General features: G+C 53.4%; 4 protein-coding genes across 4 annotated transcripts; 2 read left to right on the top strand and 2 right to left on the bottom strand.

The window, feature by feature from the left end:
- Positions 1-150: 150 nt before the first annotated feature.
- Positions 151-2663, bottom strand: PV07_07126 (uncharacterized protein). Its single transcript, XM_016394182.1, has one exon. It carries the CDS (start codon positions 2214-2216, stop codon positions 750-752), a length of 1467 nt encoding a protein of 488 aa, XP_016247601.1. The 5' UTR covers positions 2217-2663; the 3' UTR covers positions 151-749.
- A 549-nt stretch (positions 2664-3212) lies between these two features.
- On the bottom strand, positions 3213-7537 carry PV07_07125 (uncharacterized protein). The gene is made up of 3 exons (XM_016394181.1): positions 7365-7537; positions 7187-7307; positions 3213-7138 (listed from the first exon to the last, which is right to left on the bottom strand). Exons 1-3 carry the CDS (start codon positions 7368-7370, stop codon positions 3570-3572), a joined length of 3696 nt encoding a protein of 1231 aa, XP_016247600.1. The 5' UTR covers positions 7371-7537; the 3' UTR covers positions 3213-3569.
- Positions 7538-7680: 143 nt separating this feature from the next.
- Positions 7681-10235, top strand: PV07_07124 (uncharacterized protein). The gene has a single exon (XM_016394180.1). It carries the CDS (start codon positions 7797-7799, stop codon positions 10110-10112), a length of 2316 nt encoding a protein of 771 aa, XP_016247599.1. The 5' UTR covers positions 7681-7796; the 3' UTR covers positions 10113-10235.
- Positions 10236-10367: 132 nt separating this feature from the next.
- Positions 10368-13826, top strand: PV07_07123 (uncharacterized protein). The gene is made up of 2 exons (XM_016394179.1): positions 10368-11830; positions 11889-13826. The coding sequence occupies exons 1-2, from the start codon at positions 10606-10608 to the stop codon at positions 13568-13570; spliced, it is 2907 nt and encodes a 968-aa protein (XP_016247598.1). The 5' UTR covers positions 10368-10605; the 3' UTR covers positions 13571-13826.
- The last annotated feature ends 124 nt before the right edge of the window (positions 13827-13950 follow it).

Here is a 13950-nt window from a genome sequence, read left to right as displayed (position 1 = left end):
CTTCCACGAATCTACCCAAGTATCTATACCGGCAAGCATTGCCGCGCCGTCGTGCTGGCCAAGTTCTATAAGATTAGCTGTACTCGGGACAATTATTCTTGTCTATACGGAGGAGGATCTCGTGCAATGCGGCGCCAATGAACACCATGACCGGCCTTCCAGCTTCTGCATTGTGTGATAATACTAATAATGGTAATAGTGATACTTTTGTACTTCTAGGTACGTAGGTATAGATATATCTAGGTCGTCCGAGGCTTCCTGCGACCGGTCCAACTACCGACCAGCAGACTAACCTAGAGCGGGACTTTTAGACTCCCGCTTGCCTGTTCCCAATGCTTTGCTGCGTTCACATCTATATGCGAGACATCGTAAAGTCGTTTCCGCTTCCTTTTCCCAAAAACAAACGCCGGCAAATGCCCAAATGTCATGAGTATATCCAAAAACACCCCACGCAATGCAATAGTCCGGGCATGTGTCGCCCGGTGGAAACGCACCCCTCCCTGCCGTTAACCGAGAGTCATGCTCATGTTCGTCCTCGTTATCCCAACTTCAATTCATCAAAAATGCAGTGACATGACATGACGTGACTTGCGCCCCCTCTCCATATGTATGGACCAAGGTATATATATATATATATATATATACAAGGGCTTGCATCATTAAAAATCTTTCGTTTGGTCCGTGGCCATCTGATCCGCAACAGACCAGTCCACAAAATGAAGTAGAGAGGAAGGGAGAGAAAGATCGCCTCATACGACAAGTGCGGCAATAGCTACCACAGCGGCTACCATGGCAGCCATTGGGCGTGCGCTACCCTTGTCCAGGGAGCCGGAGTTGGTATCTCCCAAGGGAGAGCTGGAAGTGGCAGCGCCTAGCCTTGCTCCCCCGGTGCCCGCAGACACGTCCGTGACGGGGTTAGAAACCGGGGTTGCGTTGGGCACGGCTTTTTCGCCGGTGGTAATTTCTTGCACGTTGCTGCCCGTCGAGTTGAAGACTGTTTGCGCGAGAGAGATCTCATTGTTGGCCAAATCGTAGACCACGTAGGCACTCCTCAAAAAGGTATCCCCGAGGACAGCCATTGAGCCTTGCGTTGGCGCAATACCGAACAAGCAGGCCTCCTCGCCGTTCTCGAAGGTTATGGGCTGGCCAAAGTTGTTGGTGCCTGCATCGAGGAATAGCTCATTGTATGGGACACGAATGGTTTGGCCGGAGAACGTGAAGTCGATTGTGGCAGAAGACGAGGATAGACTGCAGGGAGCGTAGGCAGCGCCGACGTCGGTTTGATACACAGCCTGGACTTGGTTGTAGATGTCCTGGGTGATGTCGTTGGGCAGGTAGGTGAGGGTGGCGCCGGAGTCGAGGAGGACGGCAGCGGGTAAGGAGGAAGAGGAGGAGAGGTCGCTGCCCGAGCTTACCAAGCCAGTCAGGGCAATGGCAAGTTGGAAATAGACGCCATTGCTGGGGATGATGGGGATGGTAGCAAGTTCTCCTTCATACTTCTCGGTGTTGACGCCGCCAAAGAGGATCTCTCCTGTTGAAGAGTCCAGGTCGTTGAGCCAGAGGCTGTACGCATTGGAGGCAATGTGGCCCGCTTTGACCAGGGCTTCGGGCAGGTTCGGATAGGCATCCATTCCCGCACGCTGAACTTGAACCTCATTTGTCATGTAACCAATACCCAGAACACCTTGTTGGGAAGAGGAACTCTCGCCAATACCAAACTGAAAATCTGTCAGGCTCACGCCGCCAAATTGCAAGGTATCGGCCACGTAGTCGCCTACAGCTCCTGTGCCGTCGACGTAGGAGATGTTGAATTGGTCATTGACGAGTTTGTACGTAGACGAGGCCGAGGAATCGTAGGTACCTCCCTCGCAGGCATCTTGGCCCGATTCGCAAAAAGAAGAGCTAGCAATGTTGACCCACAAATCCGAGCTGCCCGTGTCGATGTGCAGGCGTAGGGACTGGGCCGGGGTCCCTAGCGTGATGTTGGCGTAGTAGAGGGATTGTTCATTGTCAAGAGTCTGTGAGACCGTTTGTTGCGTCTGTCGTTTTCTCATGCGGGACCTTTCATGGGCGAGGATGTCGGGAACATGTCTTCGCTCAATGGGCAGGCCGATGGTTCGGGGCGGACTTGACGAAGAGCGAGGAGCGAGGTGGAGGGCCGAGACAAGAGGGGCAGCCAACGCAGTAGCGGCCACCACCGCAACTGAGGATTTCATTCTTGCGTTTTTCTGTCCTTGCCAGGAACTATTCTATTGCTTGCAGGAGAAACGAGGCAAAGGACCTTTCGCTTCCAGTCACAATTAAAAGAGTGTCTCTTTGTACCAAGCGTCTAGGGATAAGTGGTTGGGGAGGGACCGGGTCGAGGCGTCGAGGCGTCGAGGGCTGGTGGATTAAGCGAGACGGGACGCCGGTAGTGATAGAATCGGTCTGTATAGAGCCACCTAATAAACAGGGAGTATTGCGAAGCGAGTGACGCCGTTTGCAGAGAGCAAAAACACTGAGGAACAATAGTGAATGATTCAAAGAAACAGAAAAGTCAAGAAGCAACGCAACGCGCGGGACCCGGGCATTAGAAGTAATGGTGGTGGAGGAGGGCGATGACGATGATGCGAGGGCCGTAGCTGAGAGAGAGAGAACAGAGGCGAGTGAGCATCATGGCGCAGTTGCGTCGGACTGCGGAAAGGCACTTGGCCGGCTAGTGAGGCCTAAATGGATTTGCTCAACGGTGGTGACGGTGGCCAGTGAGGCCAAACGACTGATGTGCGCAGTTCCCCATTGAACCCGTTGGGACCATTTCCACGAGGCTTTCCATCTTGCTCATTTGACTTTGGGGGGGCCACTGGGGGGGACAGCACCTATTGTCCGCCTGCAGCCGGGCAGTGGAGTTACCTGGGTGAGTGGACAAGTAGCTCGGCAGGTTACGCGGCACGGCCAAGTCCTTTCCCATGGGCAACGTCAGTGGCTGCAACCACCTGCGCACCTTCATTGTACCTACTCTCATTCACCATCACACTCAGTGTATGCAGTGCTCCTGGCCTCTATCAGTCTGAGGTTTCTCGAGATTGCTCTCTACTATCTGAACCAAACCCTCTCCTCCTCCTCCTCCTCCTCCTCCTCCTCCTCATCCCTTGGCGCGTACAAAAACGCTTGCAACCACAATCCCACCTACTCCAGTCAAGGCTGGCACTACCACTTCGGAGGGGGCTGGTGAGGCTGTAGCGGCCCGTCGGGGCTTTGCTGCTAAAAATGGGGAATGCCGCCACTGGATGATGCCACATCAGCCCCTCGGCGGCCGGCCCTACTTGTATGAATACGACTGGAAGCCTGAGCAAATCCATCCCAAGCGATTGGTTCAACGGCATGCGACCGCCTTCTCGTGCCTTGCCCACTCGGTACACCGCAGCCTTCCAAGCTTACAGATCGCGACTTCACAAGTCACGGGTCACGGGTCAGGACGCGCACACAACTCTTCCTTGCAACTCGAACGAGTCTTGGCAATACATAATCCATACTGAACAAAAGACGGTGGGAAGACGAGGAGGCGTAGAGGACTCGCAATAACGTGGCGCTCAGAGTACGTACCCTCCACACCCAACATTCCCCCAGTGTCGAATGGGCCGCGTATCCTCCAGTTCGACACACCACCAGAGAATCTCTTTGGCTCTGTCCACCTCGCCGCCCAGTTCATGAGCTCTGGCGAGCGCGAACCATGCTTCCGAATTGTCCCAGCCCGACCCCAATTTCGTCAGTGTCGACAGCAGTCCATATGCCCGGTCGCGGGCTGCCAATCGATTGAGGTTCTCCGGAGTCTTCTTAAGATCCTCTTCTCTCGCCGATGGAGTGTTCGACATCCCGACAGGCGCGGTTGCGTTCGCACCTGGACCATCCGTCTCCAACCAGCCGTTGGTGGTCGGCCCCGTCGAGATTCGGCTCCATTCGCGCTTGTGCTTCGGCCGCCCTGGTTCGTCCTGTGGTTGTGCCTGCTGTGGTTCTTCTGCCCTTGGCTTGCCATTGTCGATCCGCCGAGCCAGCTCCACTTTGCGTTCGTAGTAGTCCAGGAGCACATTACTCAATCCCACGATCCCTCCGGGGTGGTCGGCAAAGTACATCAGACACTGCTCGTAGTTTTCCACCGCTTCCCGGATTCCTTCAGGAGACACGGCGCCTTCCTTTTCTTCGCGCGCTCGCGCGATAGCCATTAGCAGTTCCGCTCGCTCACAGTACACGTCAGCCCAAAGCTCATCCGAACTTTTCCCGCCGCCGCCCCATCCACCATCACTGAATGCTCGTGCTGAACTCTCCACGCTGGCAACCATGCCCTCGATCTTCAAGGCCACTTTTGCTGCCTCGTCGCACGCTTCCCGCGAGTCGTCAAACATGTTGCCTCTTCGGTATAGCGTTGCAATAATCAGCCATATTTTGACCAGTACACTCAGAGCATGCCTCTGAGATGCCGTCCGTGGGAACCGAGGAATGGGATCTGTCCGCAATGTCCCCGGTCCTACGACAGGCAGTCGCACATCCTGCTGAGGAGGTTGATCTTGGTGCTGCGCCGGCGGCGGCACCTTCTCATGGGATGTGAGGTTGTGCGGAATCTCCTTTAAGGGCTGTTTGGCTCCTTCGCTTGCATCGTGATCCGGAGACACAGGCATCTCTGGGACATCGGCGGATTGAATGGTTTCCAATGGGGACCTCAGCTCGGGTTGAGCAGTCTCTGCCGTTGCCTCGGAGCTGGGAACTGTCTCGTGCGAAGTCTCAAAGGACTGTCTCGTACTCGAAGCATGACTCGGCTCTTTCCTCCCGCGACTCAGTGACCTCGAGCGCCTTGACCTCAGACCCTTTGTAGGCAGGGGGGCCGAGGAATGTCGCTTCCCTTCCTTCGCATGGTCATGGATATGGAATATTTTGTGTTTGTGAGGCGACGCTTTGCCGTCTTCGTTGGTGACCTGGATAGTCGGTGCTTGGGTCGTTTGAGTCGCTTGAGTCGCTTGCGTGTTGGGTCGTAATTCTTCCGCTATCGAAGGAGCGACATTGATCGGCACTCCTTTGGACGACTCACTTGAGCGTCCTAGTCTCTTTCGGTGGAACAGCTTACCCGGAAGACTCCTGACCGTGCCACCTGAGCTTTTGGGAGGTTGAATCGATCTTTTTCGGGACGTTTCTTCACTGATGGCAATCACCCCATGTCGCCCGAACAGTCGGGAGTATAGTGCAAGCAAGTCGTTGCTGTTGTTGACCGCATGCTCCGGACCTTCCAGAAGTTCTGTCAAAGCGAGTTCAGTGATGCGGATCTCGATAATTTTTTGCAATTCGTCACACTCCATATCATCCACCAGCCCGACTTTCCGATAGCCACTGGCCAATCTTCCACCAACCACCGAACCGTTGGGGAAATCGCCGAAGATTGTCTCTGGAGGGGAGAATTGCTCAAATGCTGCCACACAGCTTTGGCTAGCCGTCTCAAAGTTCTGCCGCGAGGTGAGAAGAAGCGACAACAAGTGCCAGAATGGCACTAACTGCCGCTGTATGCTGTAATTGTTATCTCCCTCAAGCTTCTCCGCTTCCCAAGCCAAGGCCTTCTTCACAGTTGCAATCGCCTGGTCAATGTCTCGCGTCTGCGCAAGCAGTTGGCTTAGAGCGTACAAGGTGGACAGTTGCCTTTCAGGCGGGAGATCTTGTGCTGCCGCCTTCTGCAGACATTCAATAGCTGCAGTTTGCAGATTGGTCCGCTCCTCACTGAAAGGCGTCCATCGAGCCCACTGGGCCTTTCCTATCCCAATGGCTCGGTAGGTAACCTCCAGCAAGTCGGGGGACAGACGGCAAGGGACCGACTTTTCTCCGTTCACCTCTCCATTGGTTCTTGTTGCAAAGCCGTTGGGGATGGAATTTGTAGACGGCGATTCGAGCTCTCTCAGGAGATCTTGGAGCTTGTCGCACAGCTCATACGCCTTCTCCGCCTCCAGGTATCGGCCAAATGAGCACAGGCCTTCAATTCCTTCAGCGATAGTTCGCATAAAGACCTCATCACTGTCACTGCCAGTCGCTGGAGTTTCAGACTTGGCAGCTCCAGCCCGCGCTCGATCCATTAGCTCAATGTAGGTGTCCAAGGCCTTGTAAGCCAAGCCGAAATCCGTCAAGGCTTTATGGACTTGGAATAATCGACGTAAGATAAGTGTCGAGTGAAAAGACTTTGTGGCGGCTCGATATAGCATGTCGAGCACATTTCTTCCACATGAATTGCGACCGCCTTCGCCCAGGTCCGACTCCGACCAATTGGGACCGCAAAGAATCTGCCAGTTGCGAATGAATTCCTCCACCCACGCTTCTATGGCCGCGTTGGATTCAGTGGCCTTGGGAAATTGAACGTTCCGCAAGAGTTCATTCTCGTAAGACGTCTCCACCCGCCGTAGCTCGACTGCCAAGTCAGAGTGTTCGATGGAGACATGGTCCGCGATTCCTTGTCTGTTTTGTAGAAGGCTAGACAAAAATCTGTAGTAAGCTCTCCACATGTCGAGCTTCGACAAATGTCCTGGCCCATTGCCATAGGTTGAAGCCGACACCTCCTGGTTCTTAACCGCAAGTACAGCCCAATGACGGAATGCTTGGAGCCTGAACGAGGCTGATTCGTGACCAATGATGGTTGCAGAGTCTGTGACTGACAATCGGTGGCCCAATGAAACCCTACCAAGTAGTTGTTGCGCCCAGTAAAGGAGTTGAGGAGTAGAAACGACCAGGCTCCTGTTAGCATCTAGCCAAGGAAGCAGAGAGTCAAGGATTTCCTTTGCCTCTTTATCCTCGCCAGCTTGTGCAAAGAGCATGCCTCTGATGTAAACCGTCTTGACCACACAGATCTTTGTCCATAGCGAAATGGCGTCCGCTGCAGTCCGTACAGGTTCGAATGTAACAGCGGGCACTTGACGGTCTGTTTTATGTGCTCCAACCCAATGCGCCCAAAGCAAGCATGTCTGGCCTTGTACCACCTCTTCAAACGGATGCCCTGGTGCACGGAGTTCTTCTTCGAGGGAAGTGGCTTGGGAATCTGGAAGAGGCTGGTTGGTGTGAGCAGTGCCCGGTCTGCGGGCGAATGTGGAAGCGTAGTTGGCGACGTCGTGTTCGGATTTTGCGACCCGTATCAAGCCTGCCTTGAGGGTTAAGACTGAATTCTAGACTGATTTGAGAGGCGTACATTTTCGATCAGGGGCATGCTTGGTAACTTTTCTTATAAGTTCTGGAAATTCTCTCCACTGGCCAGCCACGCGCGCCGCGTCTAGAAGACCTATATAGCGCTGGGCTTTTTCATGGTGCGTCTGAAACTATATCAGCCAGCCATACAAAGTGGTAACAGGGATGCCTGGAGAGCGTACACTCATTCTGGGGGACGCGGAGCTATACTCGCGAGTGTCAGCGTCCTATGGTCGGTTCATGGTTGCAGGCACGTTGTAGCAGCTCCATCAGACGTGTCTCTGCTGCTGGCATCCCGCCACAAATTGTAAACAGCGAGATGCGGTCGACCTATGCATTAGGGGATAAAAGAGGGAGTTGAGGTTGTTTGGCAGAGTGAACCGTGCTATGGGCCTGTTGCTGCCAATGCGCGATGCGGTCATTGGGGGCCGCGCCAGACGCAAATCAACCAGTCGCAGCCTGCGTCGTTAAAAAAAAAATTCCCCAAACTCCAAACACGTGTGTCCATCGCATTCTCTAATACACCAACATGCCAATGCACTTTGCATCAAGCCTTGTTCACAGCTAGGACGCCCCCAAAAGGCTCGAGAAGACCGCTGGCGGCAGCAAGAGCAATGCAACATGATATCGCTCTGCGGGCCATCACTACTCGGCTGAGTCTCACACCAGTTGAAGACCTTCCTCGAATATCCGGCTTCCTCGCGACCTCGTTGGCTCAATGTCCTGTCGAATTGCTTTCCTCAGACAGCAAAGGCAATAGCTCTTCCGTGGTCGCACACAAACTCAAGACTCGAATCACCTCTTTGTTGCAAGACAAATCTACTGCTTGCCGGTTTACCGCTGCCGTGCTCATCAAGGCGATCGTTGATAATGGTGGCTTGAAGGTTCTGTCTAACTGGGAAGTCTGGACCAGAGGCTTGCTCAGCTGCTTGGGAAAACCTGAGCCTTTTGAAGTGAAAAGAATCTATCTGGCTACTGTCACTCGGATCTTTGTCCTCTCCCAGGACCACCCGGTATTGTTGCGGGAGGTAACAACGCCCCTCCTCCCGGCGTTCATCACAACATGTCTCGGTCTCATCAAGCCAGTCAGGGCTCATGCGGACAGTAACGTCAACCCTATCCTACAATCGGTGCTACAATGTTGGATCCAGTTGTTGCCTCAGCACGCAACGGTCTTTCGCCCTTTCCTGACGCGTATCAGGCTAATTTGTCTGAGCCTTCTCGAAGACGCATGGACTGCGACCTCTACCAGAGAGCTCGCGATCCAGCTTCTTTGCTTGCTATTGTCATGTGCACCCAAGAACACAATGACTCAGGAATGGTCCCAGGCAATTTCCGATCTGATCAGCAGCGCTCATCAATCTGCCGATAGATTGTTCAGAGCCGTTATAGAGGAATACGAGTCCAATGACAAGAGCCGTCAAAAACCTATCGGAAAGCATGATTTCTCCAAAGACCCGAAGATTTATAGCGCCGACCAAGCCGGACTGGGCCAATGGGTTGGCATGCACGACGGCAGTACAAGGCTTGCAACATTGCTCGACTGGTTAGGATGTTTAGTCTCGACACCTACGTCGCAAGTCATTACGGTCCCTCTGGGGTCTATGCTGGACCTGACTTCTCGTATACTGGCTATAACCATTCCTGGAAGCGGGTCAAGCACAACTGACTCCCTCAAGTATACCAAAGAAGCGAGTCGAGAAGAGAAGGAAGGTCTTTGGATTAACTTACCTCGTCTTCACGTTTCATCTCTTAGTGTGCTCCAAAATTTGTGCAAAACTTATGGACAGTCCTTTCTCCCGGCAAATGGAACTATACTCAACCACATTATGGAAGCATTTATCGCAATGGCAGGTGACGAGACGGTCAGGCGAGAGGTCTATACTACCTTCGCCTCTCTCATGAGCAGCATGAACACGACCAGTTTTGTGTTACCTGAGACCACCTTTTCAACGTTACTTGAGCACTGTTGCAATGACCTGCGGATTGGTGTTCCCGGCTCAGATGATCGGACCAACCACAATCCTGCAAAGGATGGATTTCTGAGTGCTAAATCCACGTTGCCGGTTGCTGGAGGCTCTCGCTTTTCGGAAAGACAGCCCCAAGTATACCAAGCAGCCTGGGGATTGCTGCCAGAAATCTTGGCTCATTGCCCGACATCGATGATCTCTCGTCAAGCAAGAATAGAAGCGGATAGACTGTCTGTATTGCTCGATCATCATGATGCCATGATGGCGAGTGTCATGCGTCCAATGCTGTCCAAGGATGGAAAAATGAGGACTGCCAGTCTGCTTCCGTTCCTGGTCAGGTCTGCAGCAGATTGTCTCGACACCGAGGCCCTCTTGAGGCCTCGAATGCCCGTTGCGCAAATGAAAGAGATTTCTTCGGGAGCATCTCGCAATGTTCGAGCCCATCTTGATGACCAGCAGATGGCACACATGCCCAACGACGATGCGGAAACCTTGTCTAAACCTGAGGGCTCCCCTGATGCCTTCGAGACCGACCTCGAACAAAACGGCGCCAATAGCCTCGAGGAACAAGAGGGGGATGAGTTGTTCCAGGCTCTGACGGCGAGAAAGCGAAAACTCGAGAGCGTTCAAGACCCCGGCTTTCGAGAGCGCTCTCCCATAGTATCCGAAGATGCGGAAATGCTTGATTCGAGACTGTCCAAGGTGCCAAGGTTGGAGGATGGCGGCGTGGAAGAGTTGGTATTGGAAGAGGTTGGTGTGAGCGAGACGCCGATGGCGCAGCCTCCAGCTGCCGCAACTTTTGGGATCGAAGAACGGCCCTCTAGCTCGAGAGGCCAGCTTCTTGGGACAGTGTCTAACATGGTTTCCTCCGAGACCATTGGACATAACGACAGTGATAGCAGTGACTTTGAGATCCCGACCATTGACCCGGGGTTGGACACTGACGAGGAGGATCCTTGATCTGTCGCCCTTGAGCCGTCAGGCAACGTTGGTTTCCTACATAGTCTCGTATTAGTGTGAGTAGGTATGAGGCAGTGGTGCTCAAGCTGTCAATACAAGAGATACACCAGTGATACTGTAGCCATTATTATTTGTACAAGTCCCTGGTCGTGCTAAGGCTGGACCCCTTAAAACATTTCTAAACGAGATGAATAGCGTGTCAGATGCGGCGCCCGCTTGCGTCATTTGATAAACAAAAAACCTTTTGGGGGCGATGTCGAACTTCGCCTCAACGCGCCTCTCGCGACTCACAAAGAACTAATTGGATGCTTCACTACTGGCATGAATCTGCTTGTCCCTCGCCATGGAGTACAAAGGTCTTTGAAGAGTTTGCTCTAAGACCAGAATCTGCCTTTTCTCCTAGTCTTGGTGGCAGTATCATTGGGGGCTTCTTGCAACGCTTCATCGCGGAGTTCGTATCTCCTGGAGTCTTGTTCCCAGAGGATCAACCATCATGAGCAAAAGAAAACTGCCGTGGCAATCGGCTCCAGACATCGTTGATCTCACTGGGGATGATGACGACTTTTCAAAGCTTTCTCGCTCCAAGGTTCCCAAGAAGACGCCGTCCTTTAGTTCTTCTCAGGGCCGTGCAACCCTCCTAACACCACCATCATCCAGCCAGCCAGGGTATTCCTCGCATCGCCCGAGCCAAACCTACAGAGACTACACCCCCAATTCCAGTCATCTCAGCCAGCAATCCAACGGCATTGTCACACGCGATTACTGGCTGGGCTCTACCCTGGAACAGGAGGCAGATATTGCCAGAGAGATTGATCTCACCGAGGACTTTGACGACGACGTCTATGAGAATTTCCAGCTCTATGGCATCCTCAACACCAAGATTGTCGGCTGTCGATTCTATGATGGCCAGGCTACTGTCGGAGAGTACGTCAGGGTTAAGCGCGAACCTCGTAATCAATACGACAGCAATGCTATCCGAATCGACAATGTCCTCCGTGATCAGATTGGCCACATCGGGAGGAATGTGGCGGCCAAACTAGCACCCTTGATGGACTCTGGCTCACTCCTTGTCGAAGGCGCCTTGACAGGTCCAAAAACCTACTACGATTGTCCAATCGGCCTCAAACTCTTTGGCACCAACGATCCCGTTGCAGGTGCGGCTCTTGCCCGTCAGATGCAGGATCTCCATTTGCCCATTACGGAGTACACTCGGTCAGAGCGAGAACGCAAGAAGCGTCTGCAGGACTTCGAGAAGCAGCAGAAAGCAAGGCAAAAGGCCGCCGCCGCATTGCGAAAGCAAGGCATGACGGTCTTTGACAACGAGGGACCAAACAGATATAGCAACCTCAGCGCGCCCACAGGGATGGGAACGCAGACAGCTCCAAGCATGGATCAACTACTCAGTGGGACTGCGGTGTTTAACCCCCGTGATGCGCAGAGTGTGGTCAACAAGCTTGGGGCCGGAGAAGAGGTGCTTTCGAAGATGTCGATGGCGGACCAGCCTCAAGAGCTTGCGACAGTGCTACTGCCCTACCAGAGACAAGGCCTCCAGTGGATGCTGGACCATGAATCCCCCTCATTGCCCAAGAGTGCTGATGATGTGGTCCAGATGTGGAAGAAGACTGGCAAGTATTACACCAATATTGCAACTAATTTCTCCTCCAGCAAAGCCCCAGATCTGGCCAGTGGAGGGGTGCTTGCAGATGATATGGGCTTGGGTAAGTCGTTCGCCCTCGAACATGATCCCTAGGCTGGTTGGCTAACTCTCGCTCTCAGGCAAGACTATCCAAATCATCTCACTCATCATCGCCGATCCTCACAAGAATGGAGACCCCACGCTCATCATTGCACCACTCTCAGTGATGAGCAACTGGAGCACGCAGGCCACGTTGCACGTCAAGAAGAAATTTGCGCCCCGAGTCTTGACCTACCACGGCTCTCGAAATAAGGAATTGTCGCCAGGACAATTGAGAGAGTACGATATCGTCATCACAACATATCAAACCATGACCCAGGAGCTCTTTCCATACGGTGAAACGACCGCCCAGCAAACACCCGCATTGAAAGGTCTGTTCTCGGTGACTTGGCGGCGTATCGTCTTAGATGAAGGCCACCAGATTCGAAACGCCAAGGCCAAAATGTCCCAAGCAGCATGTGCCCTCCAGGCGAAATCTCGCTGGATTCTGACCGGGACTCCTATCGTCAACAGCCTGAAGGATTTGTACTCACATGTCAAGTTCCTTCGTTTGCCTGGGGGGCTCACAGAGTTTGAAGTCTTCAATTCGACCCTGATACGGCCACTCAAAAACGGGGACAACGGAGCGCGCCTCCTTCTCCAGGTCCTAATGTCGACTCTATGTCTGCGACGCATGAAGGACATGAAATTCATCGACCTCAAGCTTCCCGACATCACCTTCCACAAGTATCCTGTGAAGTTTTTGCCCCATGAGCAGGAACGGTACGACGCGTTCAAGCAAGAGGCAAAAGGCCTGGTCGAAGCCGCAAAGGCCAAGAAAGGAGACTACTCCATGACTAACCTGCTTGAAGTTCTTCTGAGGCTGCGCCAGACGTGCAATCACTGGAAGATGTGCGGAGACGAGAGAGTGAGAAAGTTGCTGGAGTTGGTCGAGTCGAATGAGGTCGTCGACGTGACCAATTCGGCCAACCGCAAAACTCTGCAGGACATGTTGCAGGTACAGATTGACTCACAGGAGGATTGTTGCGTCTGCTTGGATTCGCTGAACAACCCTGTCATCACAGCCTGCGCGCACACCTTCTGTCGGGCATGCATTGAGAGAGTGATCGACACCCAGCACAAGTGCCCCATGTGTCGTGCACCTCTCCAAAGCAGCGAGCAACTAGTTGAACCGGCAGCTGGGATCGGCGAAAGTGACGAGGTAGAGCTTGACATTGACCCCGAAACCACCAGCACCAAGATCGAGGCTCTCGTCAAGGTGCTCAAGGCATCTGAAGCCGATCCCCACGTCAAGACTGTGGTGTTTTCGCAATGGACCTCATTCCTCGATCTGGTCCAAGCGCAACTCGTGCGCCACGGATTGCAATTCACGCGTCTCGACGGTAAAATGAACTCGACGAATCGTGACACGGCCATTGAGTCACTGAACAGCGACCCGTCGTGCAAAATCATGTTAGCGTCCCTCTCTGTCTGCTCGGTCGGCTTGAATCTCGTGGCCGCCAATCAGGTCATTCTGGCGGACTCATGGTGGGCGCCAGCCATCGAAGATCAAGCGGTTGACCGAGTCCATCGCCTGGGACAAACTCGAGATTGCAAGGTCGTCCGCCTGGTAGTAGAAGGGACGATCGAGGACGAAGTGCTCGAGATTCAGGCGAGAAAGCGGAAACTGGCGAGCGAAGCATTTGGGGAGAAGGACGGGGGCAGAAAGCGAGAGGAGAGACGGGCAGGGACACTGAGAGATATCGAGAGATTGTTGGCCTAAACCGGAGCAGCAGGAATCGGCATGGCGTTTTGTGCGTGGAGATATTGTCAGAAGGAGAAAGTGGACAAACACAAGGTCGACGGATACCCTGTTCAATTACCGGTGGTGAGGGATGGTGGCAAATAATTCCAGGCATGTGGGAGGCAAGGATGTCGACGGTGAGCTTGTATGAATAGTTGAGTCTCGGATCTAGAGGTATTTTGAGGTATTGTACCAGATTTATGGCAGTGCATGTCGTGCATGGACACCAGAGTGCATCTCACACCATATCAACAACGCGTCCATCGGCCACTTTCCGTCTTTTTATTGTCGATGCAGTCATGGAGACTATTGACCCTGCTCAAGCCATCAACGCGTCAGTCCGAAGTCAGGAAAAACAA

This window comes from Cladophialophora immunda, assembly GCF_000835495.1.
Source record: "Cladophialophora immunda strain CBS 83496 unplaced genomic scaffold supercont1.4, whole genome shotgun sequence".
Classification (NCBI taxonomy): Eukaryota; Fungi; Ascomycota; class Eurotiomycetes; order Chaetothyriales; family Herpotrichiellaceae; genus Cladophialophora; species Cladophialophora immunda.
This window is presented reverse-complemented; position numbering and strand designations above follow the sequence as displayed.

What these genes read in the sequence shown, in the direction of transcription:
- PV07_07125 (XM_016394181.1), bottom strand. An exon ending in GCATGCCCCTGATCGAAAAT is followed by an intron (nt 7,139 to 7,186) that starts GTACGCCTCTCA and finishes CCCTCAAGGCAG; the next exon opens with GCTTGATACGGGTCGCAAAA.
- PV07_07123 (XM_016394179.1), top strand. Translation starts at nt 10,606, where the DNA reads ATGAGCAAAAGAAAACTGCCGTGGCAATCGGCTCCAGACATCGTTGAT. An exon ending in TGCAGATGATATGGGCTTGG is followed by an intron (nt 11,831 to 11,888) that starts GTAAGTCGTTCG and finishes TCTCGCTCTCAG; the next exon opens with GCAAGACTATCCAAATCATC.
- PV07_07126 (XM_016394182.1), bottom strand. Translation starts at nt 2,216, where the DNA reads ATGAAATCCTCAGTTGCGGTGGTGGCCGCTACTGCGTTGGCTGCCCCT.
- PV07_07124 (XM_016394180.1), top strand. Translation starts at nt 7,797, where the DNA reads ATGCAACATGATATCGCTCTGCGGGCCATCACTACTCGGCTGAGTCTC.